Below are 23,516 nucleotides of genomic sequence, written 5' to 3' on the forward strand. Positions count from 1 at the left end.
CAATCACTATGACAAGGGAAATGCTATCATCTGTTGGGGCACAGAGTGGATGTACCCAATTGCCCATGCCAGAAACCTGTCAGCCAACCTTAATTTCTCTTGTTTCCTCACCATTCACATTTAATTGGTTACTAAATCTTTCTATCACTTCCTTTAATCTCTACAACCACCACTCTTTTTAACCCAGATGATATAACCTAACTAGTCTTCTTGCATATCGCTCTGCTCCCTTCCCAGTGCATTCCTGGCACAGCAGCCAGAGTGACCTTTCTAAAACACAAAAATGCCCTACCACTCTCCTGACTTAACCTTTCAAAGGCTTCTCATCGTCCTCAGAATGAAGTTCAGATTTTACAAGTTGGTTTACAGAGACTTTTTCCTTTTACCCTAGCCTTTTCACACTCCCCACCACAAACTCCATACTCCAGCCACACACTCATTCTTCACATTCCGAATGTGCACCTAGGTCTCTGGTTCTTTGTATATGCTGTTTCCTCTGCCTGAAACACTTCCTCTCTCCACTCCCACCAGTCGTTACCTGGCTAACTCTTACTCATCATTCAGATCTCAGTGGAAAGGTCGCTTGCAGAAGAAGACCATTTGTAACTCCTTAGAGTCGGGTAGGGGTCCTAACTAGGAGCTCCCACAGCAAGCTTGACATCCCCCATCAAAACTTTCATCACACTTGAAAGATTATTTGATTTTCTGACTTCCCAGGAAGTCTGTGAGCTCTGCCAGGGCAGAAGCCTATATCTGTTTTGTTGATAATTGTATCTTCAATGCCTTCTATAGTTCCTGGCACAAAGTAACCTCTCTGTGCCTAGTTTCCTCATCTGTAAAATGAGAATGAGAGAACCTCTTTTTTGTTTGTTTGTATTTTATTCAATAACCATTTTATTATAGGTCACAATTTTATGAGGCAGAAATCAAGGTAGGGTTCAGCGGGGTGATTCTTCTGTCCTATGTGTCATTGACTGGGGTCACTTGGTGGTATTCAGCAGGCAAATGAGTTGGTCTGAAGGGAGAGTTTCACTCACATATCTGACACCTTGATGGGGATGACTGGAATGCTAGGATCAGCTGGATCTGTCAGCCAGAATGTCAACATGAGACCTCTCCAGCATCTCAGGGTAGGAAGACTTCTTACACGGCAGCTCAGGGCTACCAGAGTGTTCCAAGAAGCCTGGGCAGAAGCTGCATAAGAGTATGGCCCAGCTTAAAAAGGCCCAGAACCTCCATAGAACTTTTGAGAATTAATTAATATATGTAGAGTGCTTAGAAGAGTGCCTAGCTCATAAGTACTATTAGGTATTAATTATTCCTAAAGGTATACAAAGACGAATAAGAAGGATCCCTTTCTCAATTACTATGTGCTTCTTTGTATAAATATACTTACTGCCAAACTCTTAGCCTTCTTACTTCCCCTCAAGCTGACCTTTTCCCTCTACACGCCTCCTCCCCCTTTAACGAGACTGTCTAGCTGTAGACGAGCTGCAGACTGGCATTAATATTTAACAGTCACATCTTTCTTATTAATAGGATATCTACTAACTTCCATTGTGTCACTTAAGGCAGTTTATCGTAACTCTCAACTCTAAAACTCTGCTTCTTATGAACTTGAATCAAGGGTCGTCCATTGCGAGCAGCCACTGTCATAACACCGCCACTTCAGCCTCGCCCCGACAAGAGGCAGCCTGAACTTCCGTCCCCACAGTCCGGCTACGCCGGAAGATTGAAGCGCCCCGGGCCCTGCAGGTAAACGTCTCTTCGGGCCCGCCCACCACACGTGCCGCTCTAGCACTGCACCTGCGGCCTCCCCGTCTCTATGATAGCCTTTTCCTGTTTCCTAGTGTTGCATGATGGGAGAAGGAGTCGGCTTCCTGGGAGCGCTGCGCCAGGAATGGCCTAAGTCAGAACTTCACTTCCCGGCTTGCCCCGCGGCGGTCGCTCTGCTCGCCGGCTGAAGGCCGGTTCCGGTTGCATCAGCGTGGGGTACACGGCGAAATGAGACTGTTCGTGAGCGAAGGCGCCCCGGGGAGCTTGCCTGTGCTGGCCGCGGCCCGGAGGGCCCAGGGGAGAGCGGAGCTGCTCATCAGCACTGTAGGCCCAGAAGGTAGTGGGGCTGGTGCTGGTGGGCGGGGGATGAGGGGGGCAGGACCGAAACACGCCCGACACCCAGCCCGCAGTTCTCTTCGCCAGCCCCCCACCTCCTACCACGCACTCCAGTCATACTTCCCCATTATCCTTGGTCACTTTATCCCCTCTTCTCTCCTGGTCACATCTTTCATCAGTCACTTCCCTTAATTGCCCTCTGCATACCCCGACCTCATACCTCGCCTCCCCTCCTTCATCTTCCAGGATCCCGCCTCACCCCAGCGAACCTCTGTCCCCTTTCTAACCTTCTCTCACACCTCCCAGGCCCCCCGCCTCCTCAGTCACTCACGGGACAACCCCCAGGCACCCCTTCGTCGTTCTTAAGAAACCCTGCTCTCCCTTCCTCAAACAGACACAGACCTGTATACGCTCCTTTCGGTTTACCTCTTCTCATTCCCAGCCAACTGATGGGGTCACTCTTAAGCGGTTCTCTCGTCAGTCCTCCCAGTTCTCTTAGTTTTTTTCTCCCACTGTTATCTCAGATCATCCTCAAGGTATCCTGGTTACTTTCACTTGTTCCACTTCTTGGCTGTAGCACTATCCCAATGCCACTGCCTCCTCTCTGCAGTCCCCATCTGTCGTTTCCAGCTGGCAGTCTCGGCTGAACACCTGCTGGTCTCTCCAGCTCATACTGGACCCACCCCCTTTCAGTGGTCCTATCCTGGAACCTCTGGGTTGAGCCTGCCCATCTTCCTTCCCTTTTCCCCTGAATAATGTGAGGTTGTCTTTCTGAGCTGACAAAGTATTTCTTTTCTTTTTCCTATTTTTCACCCGTTTTCCTCTCCTGCATCAGAGTGTGTGGTCCCATTCCTGACCCAGCCTAAGGTCCCTGTCTTGCAACTGGATAATGGCAACTACCTCTTCTCCACTAGTGCAATCTGCCGGTCAGTATTGGTCCTTAATGTGGGGAGGTGGCTGAATCAAATCCTGGCTTACTGTCCTCTGTACGGCCCTATTTGCAACCACCGTGGGGTGAGAAATAGGCTAGACCAAGGGGCCCCTCTAATTCCCCCTTCTGTCATTCTCTCCCTGGGCAGATACTTCTTTCTTTTGTCTGGCTGGGAGCAAGATGACCTCACTAACCAGTGGCTGGAATGGGAAGCGACAGAACTGCAGGTGGGACTGAGACATGGGGATGGCAGGCAGGCCCTTGCTCTGCATGGCCATCCTGACCCGTGCCCCCCACATTTTAGCCAGCTTTGTCTGCCGCCCTGTACTATTTAGTGGTCCAAGGCAAGAAGGGAGAAGATGTTCTTGGCCCTGTCCGGAGAGCCCTGACTCACATTGACCACAGCTTGAGTCGTCGGAGCTGTCCTTTCCTTGCTGGGGTGAGTCGGACCTTGAGGTGGGGATTGAGGAAAGTTGTATGGTATACAGATAAAGAAGGAAGACTGTATTCAGAGTGTTCAAACCCCCACACTACCACTTACTCGCAGTGTAACCTTGAAAATCACTAAACTCTCTAGTCTTCAATTTTTTTCATCTTTGAAATGGAGATATTAGTACCCATCTCATGGGGTTATTGTGAGGATTAAGTGAGATAATTTAAAGTGCTTAACACAGTACTTGGCACATAGTAAGTACTTAACAAAATGTTCGATATCATTATATCCATTGGGAAGAAACTGCATGTCTCACCTGTGTACCTTTTTCTTTTCTTTCCCCAACAAAGGAGACAGAATCTCTAGCTGACATTGTTTTGTGGGGAGCGCTATACCCATTACTGCAAGACCCAGCCTACCTCCCTGGTGAGAACTGCATAGCCGTCCACCCCCAGCCCAACCCCAGGAGCTTGGGGTAGGGATTACTAGAATATTGAGGACCCACTTTGAGGTGTAGCTTGACAGGACAGCTATAGCAGAAAGATGGCTGAGGGAACTGGGGAAGGCAACTGGAGAAACTTCATGAAGAAGGGGAGGAGGTCCACTCCTGCCTGCCCATTCTAGGTCTTGCTGATTCTTCCTTTTCTCCCATGCCCACAGAGGAGCTGGGTGCCCTGCACAGCTGGTTCCAGACAGTGAGTTCTCAGGAGCCATGTCAGCGAGCGGCAGAGACTGTGCTGAAGCAGCAGGGTGTCCTGGCCCTCCGGCCCTACCTCCAAAAGCAGCCCCAGCCCAGCTCCCTTCAGGGGAGAGCTGTCAGCAATGAGCCTGAGGTTTGCAACAGAGCAGAGGGGTCCCTACAGAGCCTCAGTGTCCGAGGTGGGGGTGGCTTGGAGAGGGACTTTAACATGGCCACTAACTTATTCAGTTGTTGGAGAGCAAGGGCCCTGTCACCTTGTGAGGGATTCTGTCCACTCTTCATAGGAGGAGGAGCTGGCTACCCTGTCTGAGGAGGAGATCGCCATGGCTGTCACTGCTTGGGAGAAGGGACTAGGAAACTTGCCCCCTCTTCGGCCACCACAGAATCCAGTGTGAGTAGGCACAGATGAGCGGGGCTTGGTTTCTTTAGTGGAAATTGTTGATAGAGCCAATACCTGCCTGCCAAGTGCCCTTTCCTGACCTTTCTTTAATTTTTCATTCTCTCCTTCTTATTCTTAAACCTTTTTTTTTTTTTTTTTTGTAATTTAATTCTTTCTTGCTTATTTTGGACACTCTGTCTGTTAGTCCCATCTGCACCCATATTTTCAGCTCCTTTTTAACCCACTGATAGCACTAAATCTGTTTTTCCAGTCCAGATCTCTGTTCTGAGCTCCAGACATATTTGTGATACCATCTCCTAGATTCCTCCACTTGCACAGGCGTTGCGAACTCAGAATGTCCAAAAGCAAACCTGGGATCTTCCCTGCCAGCCTCTCTTTCTCCTTTATTCACTTACTGTAGTGAATGACCCCCACCTTCCACCTAAAAGTCCAAGCCAGAAATCTTGGTGTCATCCACACCCTTCCCTCATCCCCGTCTGTGTCATTTGTTCCATTACCGAGTCTTTGATTCTAAGTAGTCCTTGAATCCGTCCCTTCTTCTCCATATCCTCACTGCTGCCACTTTAGATCGGGCTTCACCATCTCTTACTTCTTACCCTGCTGCCTTGTACTCCACGCTGCCACCAGAGGGACTGCTAAGAATGGCACGTGTTACCCTCTCCCTCCTTTTCAGAATTCTACAGACGGTTCCTGTGTGCACTTTACAAGGCCTTTTGTGATCTGGCCCGTGCCTACATGCTCAGTATCATGTTTTGTCACTCTCTTGTTACATTAAGACAATACACACACACAGATTATTCCACCAAAATGAAATATTTGTACCTCTCAGCCTATTGACAGTAGAGATTTGAGTGTCCACTCCTTGTCAGGCCCTGTGTGCTAGGAGCTGGGTACACAGAGGGAACAAAATGGACAAGACCTCTGCTCTCGTGGAACTTTGAGTATAGTAGGACAGGCGGGTATTTAAAAAACTCACACAAATGTATAATACAAGTTTTGATAAGCCTATGAAGGAAAAGACAGGGGTGCTATGAGTGAAAACATCACTTGAGGTTAACTTAGAGGCCTCTCTAAAGAGTGGCATTTGAACTAAGACTTGCAAGACAAGTAGGTGTTAGTCAGGGGAAGGCTGGGAAGGGTGTCTCAGGTGGAGGAAACCTCATGTGCAAAGGCCTGAGGAGCAAGAGAGTTTGGCTCTTTTTAAGGAATTGATTAAAGGCCAGTGGCTGGAGGCTGGTCAGTCAAGGGGCAGATAGGTGAAGATGAGTTTTGAGAGGGAGGCAGGCTCAGATCATATCATGCCTTAAAGTGTCTTTGCATGTGCTGTTCCTTCCTCTGGAATGCCTGCATCTTACCTACCTGATGGATAATTGTTCCTCAAGAGACTAGTTTTGTCATTTTCTTCTCTATAGAACTTGAAACAGTCTTAAGTGCTCCATCTTCTGGGAGCTCCCATTATGATATGATGTTGTAATTGCCTCTTTTCATATCTGTCTCCTCACTGATCTGTAAGCTTATTGAAGGTAGAGGCTATCTTTTATGTGGCCCAGTTTCTAGCACCGGGCCAAGTGTTTGGTAGATATTGATAAAATTTGGGTGAATTAGTGCTAAGTGCTTTGGAGGTAAGAAAGACTAGGAGATAGACTTTCTCAGGTGTCTGTACAGGCTAACAGGTTTAAATGCATATGTAGAGGAGGAGACAGTTGGCAATGAAGACCCGATAGCCAAACCAGGCTGTCTTCTGTGCTTTTCCTTCTGACTAAAAGACATCCCCAGTGTCTTGATGAGGCAAATTTCCACCCATTCTTGAGGCCCAACTCAAGTAGTTCTGCCTCTGTGATGTCTTCCTTAATCTCAGGCTGGAGTGCATGCTTGCCTTCCTTCAAATTCCTCCGGCACTTGTGCCTCTCGTTGCACTGATCCAGGTCAGCAGTTACATAATAGAAGGTAACCCCACTGAGGGCAGAGCCCCAGGCGTACTCACCTTTGTATCTAGCACACTAGATATAAAGCATACTCATAACGAGAGAGAAGTTACAGGGTAACGCAGGAGGAGCACCACACAATGTGCCACAAAGTGCTTAGGGGCTCAGGATACAAGGCTGAGTTGGAGAGGAAGGCTGGTCATCAGTAAAGGAAGGCTTCCCTGAAGGAGTTGATTACTAAGCTGGATTTCAGAGAAAATGATGGTGTTCAGTTATGGGGAGAAAAGCCAATGAATGCAGGAGAAATTAGTGAAATCTTTTGTGAGGAAATTCCAGGAAGTCATTGGGACATCTAACCAGATATATCGCAGCAGCAGAGAAGAAGGGGTGAGGGTAATGTGGAGGACTAATTCGAGTCTTTGTTGGTAGTAGAAACTGTGGGAATCAGGGAGCTATCAGGATGCCTGAGGTTGAAAGAAAGTAAGTGACGGGGGCCAGTGAGTATAGGCTGAGAATGGTTGGCAGATGAAAGGACCCCTGGTGAGGGGTCAGTGCTAAGGAGGGGGGTGGAAACACGATGTGTGCAGCTGAGCTGTTGAGGATGATGAAGCATGAAAAGAGAATAGTGGATTGAGTGACTTCAGACAGCAGATTGAGTGACTTCAGACAGCTGATTGAGTGACATGACTAGGAATGATCCTGGATAAGTGGGGAGGAGAGGGTGGCTGTGAAGGCATTAGTTGGTGCCTGCTGGTTTGAGTCAGGCCATGAGGAAATGACAGACATGGTTAGGGAGAGAAGAGTCAAGGGGTACAGGGACTTGGGAAGATTTGTATATGGGGTGGCGAGCTGTGAGGACTTCAGGTAGTGATTAGAGGTAATGTTAATGTAGCACCTGGGAAGAAGGGGTGAGGTCAGCGCTGGGAAAGTGTTCTTGGGTGGCATTGGAGTCCAGAGTCCGGGGAGCAGTGAGTGATGGTGGTTGGACAGAGCCTAGGGAGAGCCTTGTTGATACCTGGGAAGTTGGAGCCTGAGAATGAGCTAATGGAGAAGAAGCAGCCACGATGGTAAAGAGGGACTGAGATGAGTGTTGGAATGAGGCTCCTTTGGAGCAGTACACAAGGCTTGCTCATTGTGGACAGGGCCCTGAACACGCTGTAGAGGATCTTACAGCTTTTGGGGGAGTTTGTGGTCCTGTGGGTTGGTGTGAGGAAAGACTTCAGATGTACATGACCCTCTGACAGTACAACACATCTGGTCTGGGTGTTCTGTGCACTGTTGGTCCCTCTTGACCCTCTCATCTCCCCCATGGAATGTTTTCTTCCTCCTTCCCTATCAGGTTGCCCGTGGCTGGGGAAAGGAATGTGCTCATCACCAGCGCCCTCCCTTATGTAAACAACGTCCCCCACCTTGGAAACATCATTGGTTGCGTGCTCAGTGCTGACGTCTTTGCCAGGTGGAGTCAGCTGCGAGTTTGGAGGGAGAGGTCCTGAGGGAGCAGTGGGCCCAAAGGAATAGGATGCCTCAAGGGTGGAGGCTGGAAGGATCCTGGGGGCATAGGAGGGGCTGAGATGGGGCCCCCTGTGATCACCATGTTCCCTTCCAGGTACTCCCGGCTCCGCCAGTGGAACACCCTCTATCTGTGTGGGACAGATGAGTATGGTACAGCGACAGAGACCAAGGCTATGGAGGAGGGTCTAACCCCCCAGGAGATCTGCGACAAGTACCATGCCATCCATGCTGACATCTACCGCTGGTTTAATATCTCCTTTGATATTTTTGGCCGTACCACCACTCCACAGCAGACCAAGTAGGTTTCCTCTAATGAGGCAGAAATGAAGGGTGAAGGCTGGGCTGGGGGCAACAAGAATATCCTGGAGACAGAAGAATCAAGGTGGTTGTCTGGGCACTCCCCCTTCACTTAGGATCTGAATATTGCTTTGAAATGTATCCCAGGGATTATTAAGGGATTCAGTGTGAGCAGAAGCAGGAGCAGCCAAGGGAGGGAAGAGATAGGAGTTAGGCTCATGGGAAGTAGCTGCCTTCTCTCTACTGCCTTCCTTCCCCCTGGCTGCCGCAAAAGCTGAGGACGTTTCCTCTCGCTCCTGTGTGTGTTCGTATTAAACGTACTCATTCTTCCTCTGCCTGATATCATCCTTATAAAAACGACATAGTCAACAAGCTGCCAGCTGATAGTGCTGTGTGGTTTAGCACTTGGACTAATTTAATTTTAATTTTTAGGACATACTAAAGAACAGCATAGCCCTATCCTTTTGGAGCTGTTTGTTAATAAAGAATACAAAACAGATAAGTCTGTATTCAAAAAAACAAATTCCAAAATATTGAGGGAAGAGATTACATGGGTAGCTGGGGACTATACGTGAGGGGCCTGGGCTCATCCAGTCAAACTCCCTAAAGACAACTAGATGCCCTTCGCCCTGAGGGGCCTTCTGCCTGATTTCTTCACACTTGGACTGAGGGAGTTTGGGTCCGTGGTGGAGTGTGGTGGGAGGGAGGGATGCACCACTTCCTCTGACTTCCTCTGACCTGTCCCTCCTCTGTCCCTTGCTCACCTGGCCAGAATCACCCAGGACATCTTCCAGCGGTTGTTCTCCCGAGGTTTTGTGCTGCAAGATACTGTGGAGCAGCTGCGGTGTGAGCAATGTGCCCGCTTCCTGGCGGACCGCTTTGTGGAGGGTGTGTGTCCCTTCTGTGGCTATGAGGAGGCCCGGGGTGACCAGTGTGACAAATGTGGCAAGCTCATCAATGCCACTGAACTCAAGGTGAGAGGACAGTGTCATGGGAGCCTGGAAGGAGACGGTCTCTATTCTTGTTCCATTCAGGATTTTTGTTTAGCATTCAAGACCTTTCACCAGTGACTCTTTCTCAGCAGCTCATCCTTCAGCTCACTGAGCATTGCCTTTGTACCTAGCCCTGTGCTAGGAAATATGCAAGTCGAGTTTATACTTCACTGCCTTGCTCCTGCTTCAGTCCACCTGACCTGCATTTGTTTAGCTCCTTCCCTTTTCCATAAACAGGATCTCTTCCTCTACTCCGTGTTTACTCATTTGTTTATTCTGCACACCTTTCTTGAGTCCTTACAAAATGCCAGTGACAGTTCCAGGTGCTGAGGATGTAGCAGTGAACAAGACAGGCTTTTATCTCGTGTGGGGAGGAGACTAGCACTAAACAACACGGCGGTATAATTATAGAATAAGTTGTCTGGAAGAGGTGATAGTGAGTTTTGGGTAGATTTAAGCTAGGTGATTAGGGAAGGCCTCTCAGAGGAGGTAACATTTGAGCTGAGAGTTTAAGTGAAGAATGAGAAGGCGTAAGCCAGGCGATGAGTAGGGTTACGAGTGTGCCAAGTAGAAGGACCAAGAAGTGCAAAGGCCCGAAGCAGCAAAGAGCTCAATGGGCGGCCTTGAAAAGGCTGGTGCAGCTGTTGCATAGTGAGAGGGAAGGTGGCCCAAGACAAGGTCAGAGAGTAGGCAGTGACCAGGTTGCCAGGGCCAGGTAAGCCATTGCCAGCATTGAGTGGCAGGCTGCTCTGTGGAAAATGGATGCGAGGGAAGCAAGACAGAAAGTGGGGAGACCAGTTGGGAGGCTAGAGTGGTTGCCCAGAAATGGGATGACAGTAGCTTGAACTAAGTTGGATGCAATAGAAACGGAAGAAAAAAGAAGGATTCAAGATATGTTTTGGGGGCCAGCCCTGTGGCCGAGTGGTTAAGTTTGTGTGCTCCACTTTGGTGGCCAGGGTTTTGCCGGTTTGGATCCTGGGTGCGGACATGGCACCGCTCATCAAGCCATGCTGAGGCAGTGTCCCACATGCCACAACTAGAAGGACCCACAACTAAAAATACACAACTATGTACCAGGGGGCTTTGGGGAGAAAAAGGAAAAATAAAATCTTTAAAAAAAAAAAAAGATATGTTTTGGAGGCAGACTCTGTAGAATTGGGTAGACTGGAATTCAGGCTGAATGGAAGTCAGGGAAACCACGACTTGTACGTTTTTGGCTTGAGCAGCTTGGGGAGAGGGTAGTACCATCTAGGAACTTGGGCAAGATTGGATGAAGAACAGGCTTTCGGGTGGAATGCATTGGTACCATTTGGCTTTGTTAGGTTCGAGATGCCTGTCAGACATCCAAGGAGAGACGTTAGGTAGGCCGTTGGATGTAGGTGTGTGGCGTCAGGAGAGGCCCTGAGAGAGTTAGAATTTCTCACCTTAACCCAGATCAAAAGTCACTTGGGAACTTTCATTGATTTAACTGTTTGTCCCTTTAGCCATCACCCTTCAGTGTTTGTATAGTCAGTTTGTACCATGAAAATAAGTATTTCTTGACATTTTGCTTTGTAAAGATCTATTCTTGTTTCTTGTGCAAGCCACTCCCTCATTTGATTGTTACTTTGTCAAGGAGAGGAAGCCTGTCTTCTTTCCTCCCCTCACACAGTTGCGTACAGTGCAGTGCTCTCTACCTAGCCCGTGCTCAGAGGATGCTTTTGCTGTTCTTTGCAGTGATAGGACAGAGCCGTGAAACTGAGTAACAAATGTTGTGCTGTGCAAACTGGAGTCTAAGTTTAGAGAAGGCCAAGTAGTTGATGAGTTGGCTGGGTGCGAGCGTGACGCTAAGCCAGATGGCACGCTGAGGAGCTCCCCCCTTGCCTGGAAGCTCCCTCTGGCCTGCAGTCCTCGTCCTGACTGCCCACCTCAGGTACCCCTTCTCTTGGATTTCCCTTCACAGAAGCCTCAGTGTAAAGTCTGCCGGTCGTGCCCTGTGGTGAAGTCCTCTCAGCACCTGTTCCTGGACCTGCCTAAGGTAAGTGGGCCTTCCCTCCACCTAGTCTGCACAGCATCTTCTGCCGCCCCGGCCACACATCTGTACCAGATCACTCTCAAGTATTTTTAATTTCCACTTAAAAATTATACGTTGTAAAAAGATGTAACGGGTTAAAGGGCACAGAGTGAGAGGCCCCGACCCACTGAGTGCCAGGCCCACTTGCCAGAGGTATTTATAGTATACTGCTCATTTCTCTCCATGTCTATCCAGAAATATGCTATGTATGTGAGAGTATTAGAATCTTTTTTGTTTTCCTAATACAAATTAGATCATAGCATCCATCTGCAACCTACTTTCTTTCTTTTACTTTTCAATGTCTTGACCAATTTTCCATAGTAGTAGATTTGCCTCCTTTCTTTTCTTAAAAACTTTTCGTTTGGAAATAATTTCAGGCTCACAAAAACAGTTGCAAGAATAAATAGTTGTGGGGGGGCTGGCCATGTGGCTGAGTGGTTAGGTTCATACGCTCTGCTTCAGCGGCCCAGGGTTTCACTGGTTTGGGTCCTGGGTGTGGACCTAGCACTGCTGATCAAACCATGCTGAGGTGGCGTCCCACATAGCAGAACTGGAAGGACCTACGACCAGAATACACAGCTATGTACTGGGGGGCTTTGGAGAGAAGAAGAAAAAAAAAACGATTGGCAACAGATGTTAGCTCAGAGCCAATCTAAGAAATAAATAATAACTAGTTCCTTGAATAACTATTCCTCATATTCTTTAACCAGATAAACTTCATGTACCCATTACCCAGATTTGATAGTTAAGATTTTGCTCCATTTGCTTCAGAATATTCTCTCTCTCTCTAGTATAAATATATATGTATGTATATGTCCTCTTTACTCTGAAATACTTCAGTGTTTGTTTCTTAGTAAAAAAGACATATTCTTGCATAACCACAATACAGTTAACAACTTCAAGAAATTTAACATGATATAGTTGTCTGACCCACTATCCATCTTCGAATTTAGTCACTCATCCCAATAATATCCTCTATAGCATTATTTTTCCTTTAGTACAGAAGCTAGCTCAGAATCCTGTATTGCATTTAGTTTTTATATCTTTAATTTCCTTTAGTCTGAAATGTTCCTCAGCCTTTATCTTTTATGACATTAACAGTTTTTAAGAATGTAGGCCCTGGGGCCGGCCCCGTGGCTGAGTGGTTAAGTTCGTGTGCTTCGCTTCGGTGGCCCAGGGTTTTGCTGGTTCGGATCCTGGGCACGGACATGGCACTGCTCATTAGGCCATCTTGAGGCGGCATCCCACATGCCACAACTAGAAGGACCCACAGCTAAAATATACAACTATGTCCAGGGGGGATTTGGGGAGGAAAAGCAGAAAAAAACAAAAAAAAAGAATGTAGGCCTTGATCCCCTTTTTAAAATAGAGTATTCCTCATTTTGGATTTGTTGGGCATTTCTTCATGATTACATTCAGGTTATGCATCCTCAGTTGGAAAACTGCATAAATGACGTTGTGTCCTTTCCAGAGGCATGTGATGGCCCCTCGTTGGTGATGTTAATTTTGCTTAGTCAAGGTATTACTCAGTTTCTCTGCTGTATAAGTAATATTTTCCCCTTTGCAGCTTATAAGCAGTATGTGGGAATACAGTCTAAGACCACGCACACACCCTGCTCTTCATTGAGAGGTTCCTTCTGCATTTCACATCCATGTATTTCAGCATTCTTCCCTGAACCAGTTTTCATTGAGTCTCCAACTCTACCACTCCCTTCACATTTACCCTCCTCCTTCATTCATTCAGTTATCTATTTATTATCAGTGTGGACTTGTGGATTCTTATTTTTTCTATGGTTTATAATTTATTCCTGTCCTAAATTATTTTCCTGTTCAAATTGTCCCTTATTTGGCCAGTGGTAGCCTCTTTAGGATTGTTTCTCTGTATTTTTGAGATCTCCCACCATTTTTTAAGCTCTTCCTTATTTTCTGGCCTAACAAGATATTCTAGGTTCATCTTGCTTGAGCCTTGGAATCAGTCATTTCTCACAAAGCCCTGGTTCATTTTCGTAGGAACAACATTAGAGAGCGAGGTTTAGGTGCTGGGTGTGCTCACTGCTCCTGGGCCGTCTTTGCTTCTCGTCCCTTTAAGCAAAGAGAGTGAGGCATTCACTTAGGTTCACACTGACCCCTGCCATCCCAGTCCCTCCCCAGAGGGCTCTTCCTCACTTTCCCTTATTTCCTGTTTGTGTCTTCCTGCTTTCACAGTATGTGCCCTGGTTCCCAGCAACAGCATTTACTCATTTGCTCAGTCCTACAATACACCTGAAAATAATTTCAGAATTGCTTCACTCAGACCACTACAAAACAACCTACTAAAAAAAGTCTAGGGTTTGTTGGCAGTCCTGCCCCTTCCCCCCAGCTGAGGGTGTATAATCAAACAGTATGTTCAAAACTGTAGATTAGGCTAGTTTCTTCCCCCCTTCAGTGTTGTTATGTTACTAAAATAAGTCAATAAGTTTGGTTCATTTGCTTTTAGTTTTCTTTTCTCTCCTCATCTTTGTTAATTTTATTGCTTGACTATGTAGAACATCAGTATGCTTCTAAAAATCAAAACCATACAAAAAGGTATACTCAGAGAAGTGTCATTCCCTTTCTGGCCCTGCCACCTTGTTTTCCTGTCTCCTATAGGTGATCAGCTTCGTTTTCTGATTTATTCTTAGTGTGTTTATTTTCGTAAAGATAAGCTTTATATATATGTATAAAGAGATATATGTATGCGTGTGTGTATGTGTATATATATATTTTTTATTCCTCTTCTTATACAAAATATAGCATACTATGTATACTCTTTTGCAATTTGTCTTTTTCACTTAACAGTATGTTCTGGAAATCACTCGACATGAAATCACTCTTTAGTCCATAGAGATCGTCCTTATTTGTGTGTTTAACAGCTGCATAGCACTCCATTCTGTGTAGGTACCATAGGTTATTTAATCAATTTCCTGTGTTCACCATTTAGATGGTTTCCAGTGTTTTGCCATTACAAATAATGTTGTAGTGAATAACCTTGTGCATACATATTTTTGTATTGTTGGAAGTGTATCTTCAGGGTAAATTCCTTAAAAGAGATCATTTGCTGTGTTAAGGGCAAATGGATTGTAGTTAATTGCTAAATTTTCCTCAGTAGGTGTTGTTCCATTTTGCATTCCCATCCGCAATCTGTGAGTGAGCCTGTTTGCTCAGAGCTCACCAATAGAGTGGATTGTCAGGCTTCAGAATCACATAAACCATTCCTTTACAAAGATCTTTGTTTTTCTGCTTACAAAAGTGATATGAGTTCTTTTTAAAATTTCAGATAGAAATATATGGTATAAAAATGGATGTTCCTCATAATTCCATCTGAGAATGAAGCACTGGTATATATTTTCCTTCAGAATTTTTTCTGGTCTTATATTTTTCTGTGTATTACTATTTGTCTTTATAGTAATTGGGTTATATCATATATTATTGTTTTGCAGTTTGTTTTATTTAATTAATAAGGTATCTTGGAGATCTTTCTATGTTAGTACATATTGGTCTACCTCACTCTGTTTAATGGCCTTATAAGTATTTTGTTGTATTGATACACCATATTTCTTTTGAACCGTGGGAATTAGTTGCAGTTTTTTGCTGTGATGAACAGTGCACTTTATATACATGTCTATACACTCTTGTGTGAGTATTTCGGTTGAAAAAATTCCTAGAAGTGGAATTGCTGTGTCAAAGTCATGAGTCTTTTAATATTAATTCTGTATTGCTAAACTACTCCAAAAAGGCGTACATATTTGTCCTTACGCACACCATGTAGGAGACTGTCCTAAATCAGCCTTCTGTCTGCTTCTGCCATCTCAGCTGGAAAAGCGACTGGAGGAGTGGTTGGAGAATACATTGCCTGGCAGTGACTGGACACCCAATGCCCGCTTCATCATTCGTTCGTGGCTTCGGGATGGCCTCAAGCCACGCTGCATAACCCGAGACCTCAAATGGGGAACCCCTGTACCCTTAGAAGGTTTTGAGGACAAGGTAAAAACCCTCTGCCTTGCTCATGTCTCATTCCGCCTTGGGGTTGACACCGTGAGCTAGCAGAATAGACCGTTGATGATGCCTTGTTTCAGTCTGAGACTTTGGGTTGGTGAACTTTTCCCACTGTGTCTTCATCCTCCCGTGTCTCCCTCTTCCTCACCCTCCAGGTATTCTATGTCTGGTTTGATGCCACTATTGGCTACCTGTCCATCACAGCCAACTACACAGACCAGTGGGAGAGATGGTGGAAAAACCCAGAGCAAGTGAGCAGTCCTTGGTTAGCCTGTCTGTGGGGAGGGTGTGTGTGTCTGTGGTGTGTGAGGGGTGGGTGAGGGTTGGGTATCTGATCTTTCTTGGGCCTGTGAAGAAGATCTCAGCAGCCCTGTCTCCCCACTATATTCTGTAGGTGAGCCTATATCAGTTCATGGCCAAAGACAATGTTCCCTTCCATGGCTTAGTCTTTCCTTGTTCAGCCCTCGGAGCCGAGGACAACTACACCTTGGTTAGCCACCTCATTGCTACAGGTACCCTGGGCGACTGGAGATGGGGGTGTTCCTGGGGAATGAGGGCTGAGGCAGCACTTGGAAGAAGATCCTGGAGACGTGCTACGTCATGAGTTAGGAGTTTAAATGAAATAGGAAATAATCAGAACATGAGAACTCAACCCAGAAGAAGGAAACCAGAACCTGAAGAAAGCAAAAGTCCAAAGCTAAAACTCTGTGAGGGGTAGAAGCAAAGGGAAAAAAGGCCTGAGTGAAAAGAAAGGATCTCCAGGTCTTGTGCAGGCCGTCCTGGACCCCCCAAAGGTTGAGGCTGAGGGAGAGGAAGGCAGGGTGTGAGTTGAGCAGATGGTTCTCATTCTCCTTCTCTGTCCAGAGTACCTGAATTACGAGGATGGGAAATTCTCTAAGAGCCGGGGTGTGGGAGTGTTTGGGGACATGGCCCAGGACACAGGGATCCCTGCGGACATCTGGCGCTTCTATCTGCTGTACATTCGACCTGAGGGCCAGGACAGTGCCTTCTCCTGGACAGACATGTTGCTCAAGAACAATTCTGAGCTGCTTAACAACCTGGGCAACTTCATCAACAGGTGGGACTTGGTGAGGGGTCAGTCAGTGGATGAGCTGGGCTGGGGCTGACCCTGCTCCACGAGATGGGAATGTGGAGAGCGCTGGTCAATGGGCAGGAGGCTGTGAGGGATGGGGAGGAGAACGTGGAAAATGGATTTCTATCATAGGGATCTGCTCCTAGAACACAGTAGGCTGTGTTTGCTTGGGGCAAGTTGTAGAGATGTGCTTTAGCAAAGTTGGTCACAAAGTGAATGTTTGCAAATTGCTTTCTTATTAATGTTCTTTGTGGAATTGGAATGTATTCTCTCCTAACAAAAAAGTTCACTTGTAGACCATTGAAAAGTTTGGCAGAAGAAAGGGGTTACTTGAATGTAGGGGTAGGAGACTTCTGCTGAACTCTTCTGAGTTTTTGTTACTTTAGGCTCACATTCCACTGTTGGTCCCTCTCTCGGCTGTTCTGCGATCTAAAGAAATATCCTCCATGGCTACCTACCCTTTCAGATTTGGTCATTAACACATTTAACAGAAAGTCCCTATTAGAGTATTTGTTTGATAGCAACTAACATATAATGTATTTCAACTTGATCATGCTGAGTATTAACTTCTTAAAAGTAAAATGAACAGTTATTTGTCAGGTTTCTTTAAATAAGGGATATCTATATGTAAAATGTCTGTTATGTGCAGAGTCATATTCTTAGGGGAGAGAGAATAAATAATTTGTTAGGCTTTACCTTCTAGCTTAAGGGAACCAGGAGGTGTCAGTTCTGAATGCAGAATTATGAAAATCAGGTCAGAGTTCTAGGAGACTGAGCAGTAACTCCTCTTTTCACTCCCATCTCCTTCCCTACTCCTATCAAGAGCTGGGATGTTTGTGTCCAAGTTTTTTGGAGGTTATGTGCCCGAGATGGTGCTTACCTCTGATGATCAGCGCTTGCTGGCTCACGTCACCCTGGAGCTCCAGCACTATCACCAGTTGCTAGAGAAGGTTCGGTAAGTAAGCTATACCTCTGTCTCATCTCAGTGGTCTGCTGCATGTTGAGAGCCCCATCAGTCCCTCTAGGACCTTACACCTTGGCCTGCCTCCCCACTTCCTAGGATCCGGGATGCCTTACGCAGTATTCTTACCATCTCTCGCCATGGCAACCAATACATTCAGGTGAATGAGCCCTGGAAGCGGATTAAAGGCAGCGAAGCTGATAGGTAGGTAAGGAGGTAGGGTTGGCTACAGGAATAAAGTGGCTCGTAGGCTGTGTCCTCTTCAGGTCCTGACTAGTATCTCTTCTTCCCCAGGCAGCGGGCAGGGACAGTGACAGGCTTGGCAGTGAATATAGCTGCCTTGCTGTCTGTCATGCTCCAGCCCTACATGCCCACGGTTAGTGCCACCATCCAGGCCCAGCTGCAGCTCCCACCTCCAGCCTGCGGTATCCTGCTCACAAACTTCCTGTGTACCTTACCAGCAGGACACCTGATTGGCACAGTAGGTCTCGGAGTTGGAAGAGCCAGCCTCTCTTAAAATTCCTCCCTTTGCCAGGCAGCCTTTGGGGAGGGCTCAGAGAACTTACTTTGGGCGTGGGACTCTCACAGCTATTCTCTGAACCCCTTTCCCACTGATACCACTCTGCACTTGGGCTTGTTTCCGGTATTGGTTCACAGGCCCAGCATTACCTGTAGCCCATTTATCTTCATTGCTCTTCATGCCAGAACCCAGTGCCTGGCGCACAAAACTGGTATACAGTAGATGTTTGAGGAAACACTATGGTCACCTGGTTTCCGTAATGGGGAGAGGCACTGAGCAGGAAGAATACCAGCTGGTCATTTCCTCTTCGACACAAGATGATAAAGTCCGTACACCTTTAAGCTTTTGCATCAACCTTGCATCATTAAATAGTTTAAATGATCTGTGACCCCACTAATATTTTAGGCTTTCATAGTGAATGCAGAGCTTTTTCTGGATTCTTTACTGAAATCAGCAGGTATTTGCTCAGCATGACATTTAGCGTTTCTGCTACAACATTTAGAGTTCCTGAACGTCAGCGATTGGGGTGGGAGAGGCCCTCTGTATAGTCTGGTAGAGTTTATCCCTAACCAGTGAATGATTCTGGAATTCTTTTCTCACAGGTCAGCCCCTTGTTCCAAAAATTGGAAAATGACCAGATTGAAAGTTTGAGGCAGCGCTTTGGTGGGGGCCAGGTGAGGAAGCTAAGGACTGTGTTCTCACCCAGCCACGGCACCCTCTCCTTAGTGTCCCCAAGTAGTCCTCACTCATCTCTTTCTATCTTTTGACGCTGCTGCTTCCTCACTTGTAGTTTTTCTTTCCTATCTCAGCTAGAAGAATCCTTGGAGTTGAAGGTAATCACTTCCCCCCCGAGACGTTATACAAAACTTGAGGTCGGGGGGAGAGTTATGGTAGCAGGTGACACTCTGTTGTTGTTTCCCAGGCAAAAGTGTCCTCCAAGCCAGCAGTTGGAGAGACTGTGACAGCCACTGGACCACAGCAGATACAAGTGCTGATGGATGAAGTGACAAAACAGGTACGAACGAAGCCCCGTGGGAGACTGGAACGGCTGAATGCTAAATAGGTCTGCTCTGGCCTCACTGTGTTACCCCACCCCCTCTTCTCTTAGGGCAACATCGTCCGAGAACTGAAAGCACAAAAGGCAGACAAGAACCAGGTTGCTGCGGAGGTGGCTAAACTCTTGGATCTGAAGAAACAGTTGGCTCTAGCTGAGGGGAAACCCCTTGAAACCCCTAAAGGCAAGAAGAAAAAGTGAAAGGGAGAACTTTGTGCATAGAAAGTCACTTTAATGGCTATAGACCGTAATAAATAAATGTACAATCTCTATATACACACTGTTGTCTATCCCAAGCTTTCCCCCGACTGAATAGATGGGGTTAATGGTCACATCATTGGCACTGATGAGAAGGCGTTCAGTAGCCACTTCTGGGAAAGGTCGATAGTGGCCTGAGCAGTGGCCCAAGGGGAAAGTGATGGTCCCCATTGTTCATGCTTGGTGCAGATTAACCATTCGGTCAATCAAAGCCTGGCGAGTCGCCTCCACTTCCCTGGTCAGGCGCTCGATTTCCTGCTTGAGCCGTTCGTTCTCTTCAGCTAGCTTCGCCACTTTCCTTTCATTCTCTTGTTCTTTCTCCTTCATGCGTTGCTTTCCAGCCCGGGCTGGGGACTGGCTACTCTGTTTCCGTTTCCTAGGTCTTACTTGGTCTTCCTCTTCTTCCTCCTGAGCCAGGGAGCTCTGACTGGAATCTGGAGAGCGAGGGCTCTGGGAGGTGCTCATGACCTCTGCTGGCCCTGGTTCCTCGGTCAGCCACGCCAGAGAGGCGGGGTCAAGAGTGGTGAAGGTTTTTGATTCTTCCTTCAAGGGAATGAGGAAAGGTAGGGTAGGTATTAGTTGAGAAGGTAAGGGCAACATCCCCTGCAGCTTTAGGCCGAGCATTCTCACCTCCTCGTTTCCAGGGGGTGAGACATAGGTACCCCCATTTTCATCTGAGAACAGCACCTCCTGCAGGTCCTCATACCAGGCTTCCAGCTCCCAGCTGGACAGTGTCCCGAAGGAGAAAGGCAGTGGCTCAGCTGCCATCTCTGTGGCTGACCCAGGCTCTGGAAAAGTACATACAGCCACCCCTCAGAATCTGTAGGGGATTGGTTCCAGGACTCCCCGTGGATACAAAATCCAAGGATGTTCAAGTCTCTTATATGAAATGAGGTAGTACTGGCATATAACCTACACACATCCTCCCGTATACTTTGAATCATTTCTAGATTACTTATACCTAATACAATGTAAATGCTGTGTAAATAGTTGTTACACTGTATTATTTAGGGAAGAATGACCAAAAAAATCTGTACACGTTCAGTACAGACACAACCATTGTAGGCCTTTTGATCCATAGTTGCTTGAATCCACGAGGGTAGACAGTACTCAGGATAGTGGGGGATGGGTGGAAGAAGCACCACAGAAGAGTCAGTCTACACATCACAGGTTGGCAAACTGGCCCACTGTCTGTTTTTATAGATAAAGGTTTACTGGAACACAGGCATATCCATTTATTTACATATTGTTTATGGCTGCTTTCATGCCACAACAGCAGAGATGAATGGTTGTGACAGAGGCTGTGGCCCTCAACGTCTAAGATATTTACTATCTGGCCCTTTAAAATTTATCAACCCTTGGTCTATAATGATATTGCTTCCTTGCTTTTGCCCAGCACTTGAAGAAGCAAGTTCTTAGGGAATCCCAGTAAAAGTCCTCAGCCCCCCAGGGAACTCCACTAGTAGTTTCCAGGGGCAATTACAGACTATTTTGCTCCTGTCTCCTCCTGTGGGGGAGCTGGGGCAAACAGTCCTCTGGGTCAGTCTAACCTTGATGGGGACTGAGGTGTGGTAAGACAAACTAGTAATCTTTGCTGGGGCTGAATGCTCATGCAGAGCCAGCTCTCAACTAGGACATGCTCTAAGAATAGTGATTTGGTCACCTTGTTAGGGGCAGGCCAGGAGGATGGACATGGCCTGACAGCACAAGCCTGCTCAGATTCCAGCCCTCCTCTCCCATCTTCTCTAGGTGTTTTCATAACTTCCTAGGGTCCCAGTAAGGGAGCCTAAGCAGCATCTCTTAGGAGTTGGTTTTGGGAAAGGGTTGGTTAAGCTTACCTGCTTTCAGGTGTGATGATGTATGAAGATACACTTCCTTCTGGAACACTGTGGGGATCAAAGATAAATGTTAGCCATTTTTGGAAGGGGGAGAGGCAGGTTCCTTTACTTTTATCTCCAGCTTCCTTCCTGTCTTGTAGAGTATGGATAGTTAACAGTCCCTGTGGCCATTTCCAAGGACAGAGGAAAGCCTGACTTCCTTTATTTTTAGTTGCTGACATTTGTAGTCCTGATTACATAATAGAAAAATCCTGGCCAACTCAGCTTTCTCTCAATTTGAGGCAGGCCCCAAGCCTGCCAGGGTCAGGACTGGCCTACAGGGAAGGGAACAAATCGAGTGGCATTCTTCTGATTCCATTCCCACACTGACATCCTCCAGATGTTCATTTCCAGTCCGGACCTCTCCTGGGACCTCCGACTCTGCTACCTAACTGCTTCCTTGCCATCTCATTTTGGGTGTCTAATAGGCATCTCAGACTTAACATCTCCAAAGACAACTCCTGCTAATCTTCGCCTTCCAAGTCTTCCCCATCTCGGTAAATGGCAACAATAGATACTTACGCCAAAAACCTTGGTATCATCCTTGATTCCTCTCCTCTCACACCCCACAATCCAATCCAAACCACCAGCAAAATTTCTTAACTCATTCTTCAGAAACCCAGAATCTAAACACTTCTCACCAATTCCATTGTTTCCAATCTAGATCATCTCTATCATCTCTCATTACTGCAGAAGGCCTCCCAGTTTCTGCCCTTGCCACTCCTCCCGGAGTCTGTTCACAACACAGCAGCCAGAGTGAGCCTTTTAAAACTTAAGTCAGATCATGTCATTCCTCTGTTCACAACCCTCCAATGACTTACAATTTCATGCATATTAATGACTAAAGTCCTTAAAATGACTTAGAAGGTCCTACACAATCTGCTGCTTCCCTGCCCTGCATTTCTCATTGACGGCTCTCTCGCTCTTGCTCTAGTCCAGCCAACTGGCATCCTGTTCCCTAAAGATACTATGCATGCTCCCACCTTAGGACTTCTGCTCTTGCTGTTCCTTCTCCTGGAAAGCTCTTCCACCTATCTGAATGGCTTACCGCCTGGCCTCTTTATTTAGGTCTTTCATTTAAATGTCACCTCAGTGAGTGAATCTGTGACCCAATGTAAAACTGTAACTGCCACTCTGGGGCATTCTCTACCCTTCCATGCTTTAGTTTTTTTCCATGGCACTTAATATATTTGTTTACTGGTATGCCTGTTCCCAATGAAATGTAAGCTCTGTGAGAGCAGACTTTTTTTTTCTCTGTTGTTCGTGGATGTATCCTGGGCCCCAAACTGCATAACACATAGTAGGTGCTGGTTAAATATTTATTAGGAATAAATGGCTAAATTCTCCCCAATCTGTTATAGGGAAGGGAAGATGAAGCCCAGAGGCAGAGCCGCCGTTGCCGCCGTTGCCCATCCCTGGGGACTGTAGATGCAATATCGCTCTGAATGTTTCTCTGCAGGGCTGTCCTCCCTGGGGAGCCCTCCTTGCCTTCCAGTGTGTGGGACCTCGCTTTCATCACCAGTGGAGCCCCAGTTCAGAGGGCTGCAGGGCCAAACAGGGGGCTGGCCTGATGCAATGGTTACACGGAGATTAGCTGGAGACAGGACTGAAGGAAAGAGGCAAGGATCAATCCCAGGGGAAGGACAATACACTAGGGAGACCCCAAATGGCTTCCCACACTTAAGAGATCCAGGATGCTCTCTTGTGCGGGAGGCCCAGGGACCTCTGGGGGAAATGGAAGACCCATCTCCATTTCTTGTCCATCGGCTCCCCTCCTCCCAAAGGCTTGTGTCAGTTTCTCTGCCGAGGGTGCAAAATGGCTGTCCTGTGGAGGGTCCAGGAGCCCCAGATACCAACGTGGCCATGCTGGCCCTAAGACTCTGCGGCTGAGACGGGATTGGGGGTGGAGTAGGGGCAGTGCCGCTGGTGGCAAAGCAGCGGCAGCGGCCTGAGCCTTGATCACCCAGGCTTCTCGGCGCGGGGGTGTGTCCTGCTGCCCCGCCTCCCACCCGACAGGCCTAAGGAGGAGGCGTGGGGTCAGCAACCGGAGAAATAAATCTCTCGAGGGCAGCCGGGGCCCGTTCCCCATGAGCACAGACCTGGGCCCGTGCTCCGGGCCCGGGTGGGATGACTGTCGTCTCGAATAAAGGATTTCCTCCACCCCGCCCTCGGACGGTCACTAGCTTCACTGTGGAGGGGGTGGGGCCACATCCTCAAAAGCAGATGTCCCATCTTGGAGGGGACAACTGGTGTTCGCGAGGATGGGAGGGTATAGGGTAGATGGGGATCAGTACTCGCCTCTCTCCTCAGGTTCCGGCTCTGATTTTGGCTCTGTCGCTGCCACCGGCTCATCTTCAACATGATACGCTCTATGTCTCAGATTC

The 23,516-nt window shown here is 47.3% G+C and overlaps 3 protein-coding genes across 4 annotated transcripts; 1 reads left to right on the plus strand and 2 right to left on the minus strand.

Moving 5' to 3' along the window:
* The first annotated feature begins 1,850 nt into the window (after nt 1-1,850).
* On the plus strand, nt 1,851-19,273 carry MARS1 (methionyl-tRNA synthetase 1). Of its 2 annotated transcripts, XM_014844001.3 has the most exons (22): nt 1,851-2,113; nt 2,948-3,038; nt 3,192-3,270; nt 3,348-3,482; nt 3,827-3,902; nt 4,137-4,309; nt 4,461-4,567; nt 7,841-7,957; nt 8,108-8,311; nt 9,083-9,284; nt 11,245-11,319; nt 15,187-15,357; nt 15,525-15,620; nt 15,764-15,881; nt 16,234-16,447; nt 17,286-17,417; nt 17,523-17,627; nt 17,718-17,904; nt 18,546-18,617; nt 18,753-18,776; nt 18,866-18,958; nt 19,052-19,273. In XM_014844001.3, the coding sequence occupies exons 1-22, from the start codon at nt 2,005-2,007 to the stop codon at nt 19,196-19,198; spliced, it is 2,727 nt and encodes a 908-aa protein (XP_014699487.1). In that variant the 5' UTR covers nt 1,851-2,004; the 3' UTR covers nt 19,199-19,273. The 2 variants fall into 2 exon arrangements, with proteins under 2 accessions (XP_014699487.1, XP_014699488.1); XM_014844002.3 differs by lacking the exon at nt 18,753-18,776.
* DDIT3 (DNA damage inducible transcript 3) lies at nt 19,209-20,023 on the minus strand. The gene is made up of 2 exons (XM_070494501.1): nt 19,886-20,023; nt 19,209-19,798 (listed from the first exon to the last, which is right to left on the minus strand). Exons 1-2 carry the CDS (start codon nt 20,021-20,023, stop codon nt 19,430-19,432), a joined length of 507 nt encoding a protein of 168 aa, XP_070350602.1. The 3' UTR covers nt 19,209-19,429.
* On the minus strand, nt 19,209-23,493 carry LOC106833003 (DDIT3 upstream open reading frame protein). Its single transcript, XM_014844003.3, has 4 exons — nt 23,431-23,493; nt 21,094-21,141; nt 19,886-20,043; nt 19,209-19,798 (listed from the first exon to the last, which is right to left on the minus strand). The coding sequence occupies exons 1-2, from the start codon at nt 23,491-23,493 to the stop codon at nt 21,100-21,102; spliced, it is 105 nt and encodes a 34-aa protein (XP_014699489.2). The 3' UTR covers nt 19,209-19,798; nt 19,886-20,043; nt 21,094-21,099.
* Between the last annotated feature and the right edge of the window lie 23 nt (nt 23,494-23,516).

Source organism: Equus asinus, chromosome 22, assembly GCF_041296235.1.
Source record: "Equus asinus isolate D_3611 breed Donkey chromosome 22, EquAss-T2T_v2, whole genome shotgun sequence".
NCBI classification, from domain to species: domain Eukaryota; kingdom Metazoa; phylum Chordata; class Mammalia; order Perissodactyla; family Equidae; genus Equus; species Equus asinus.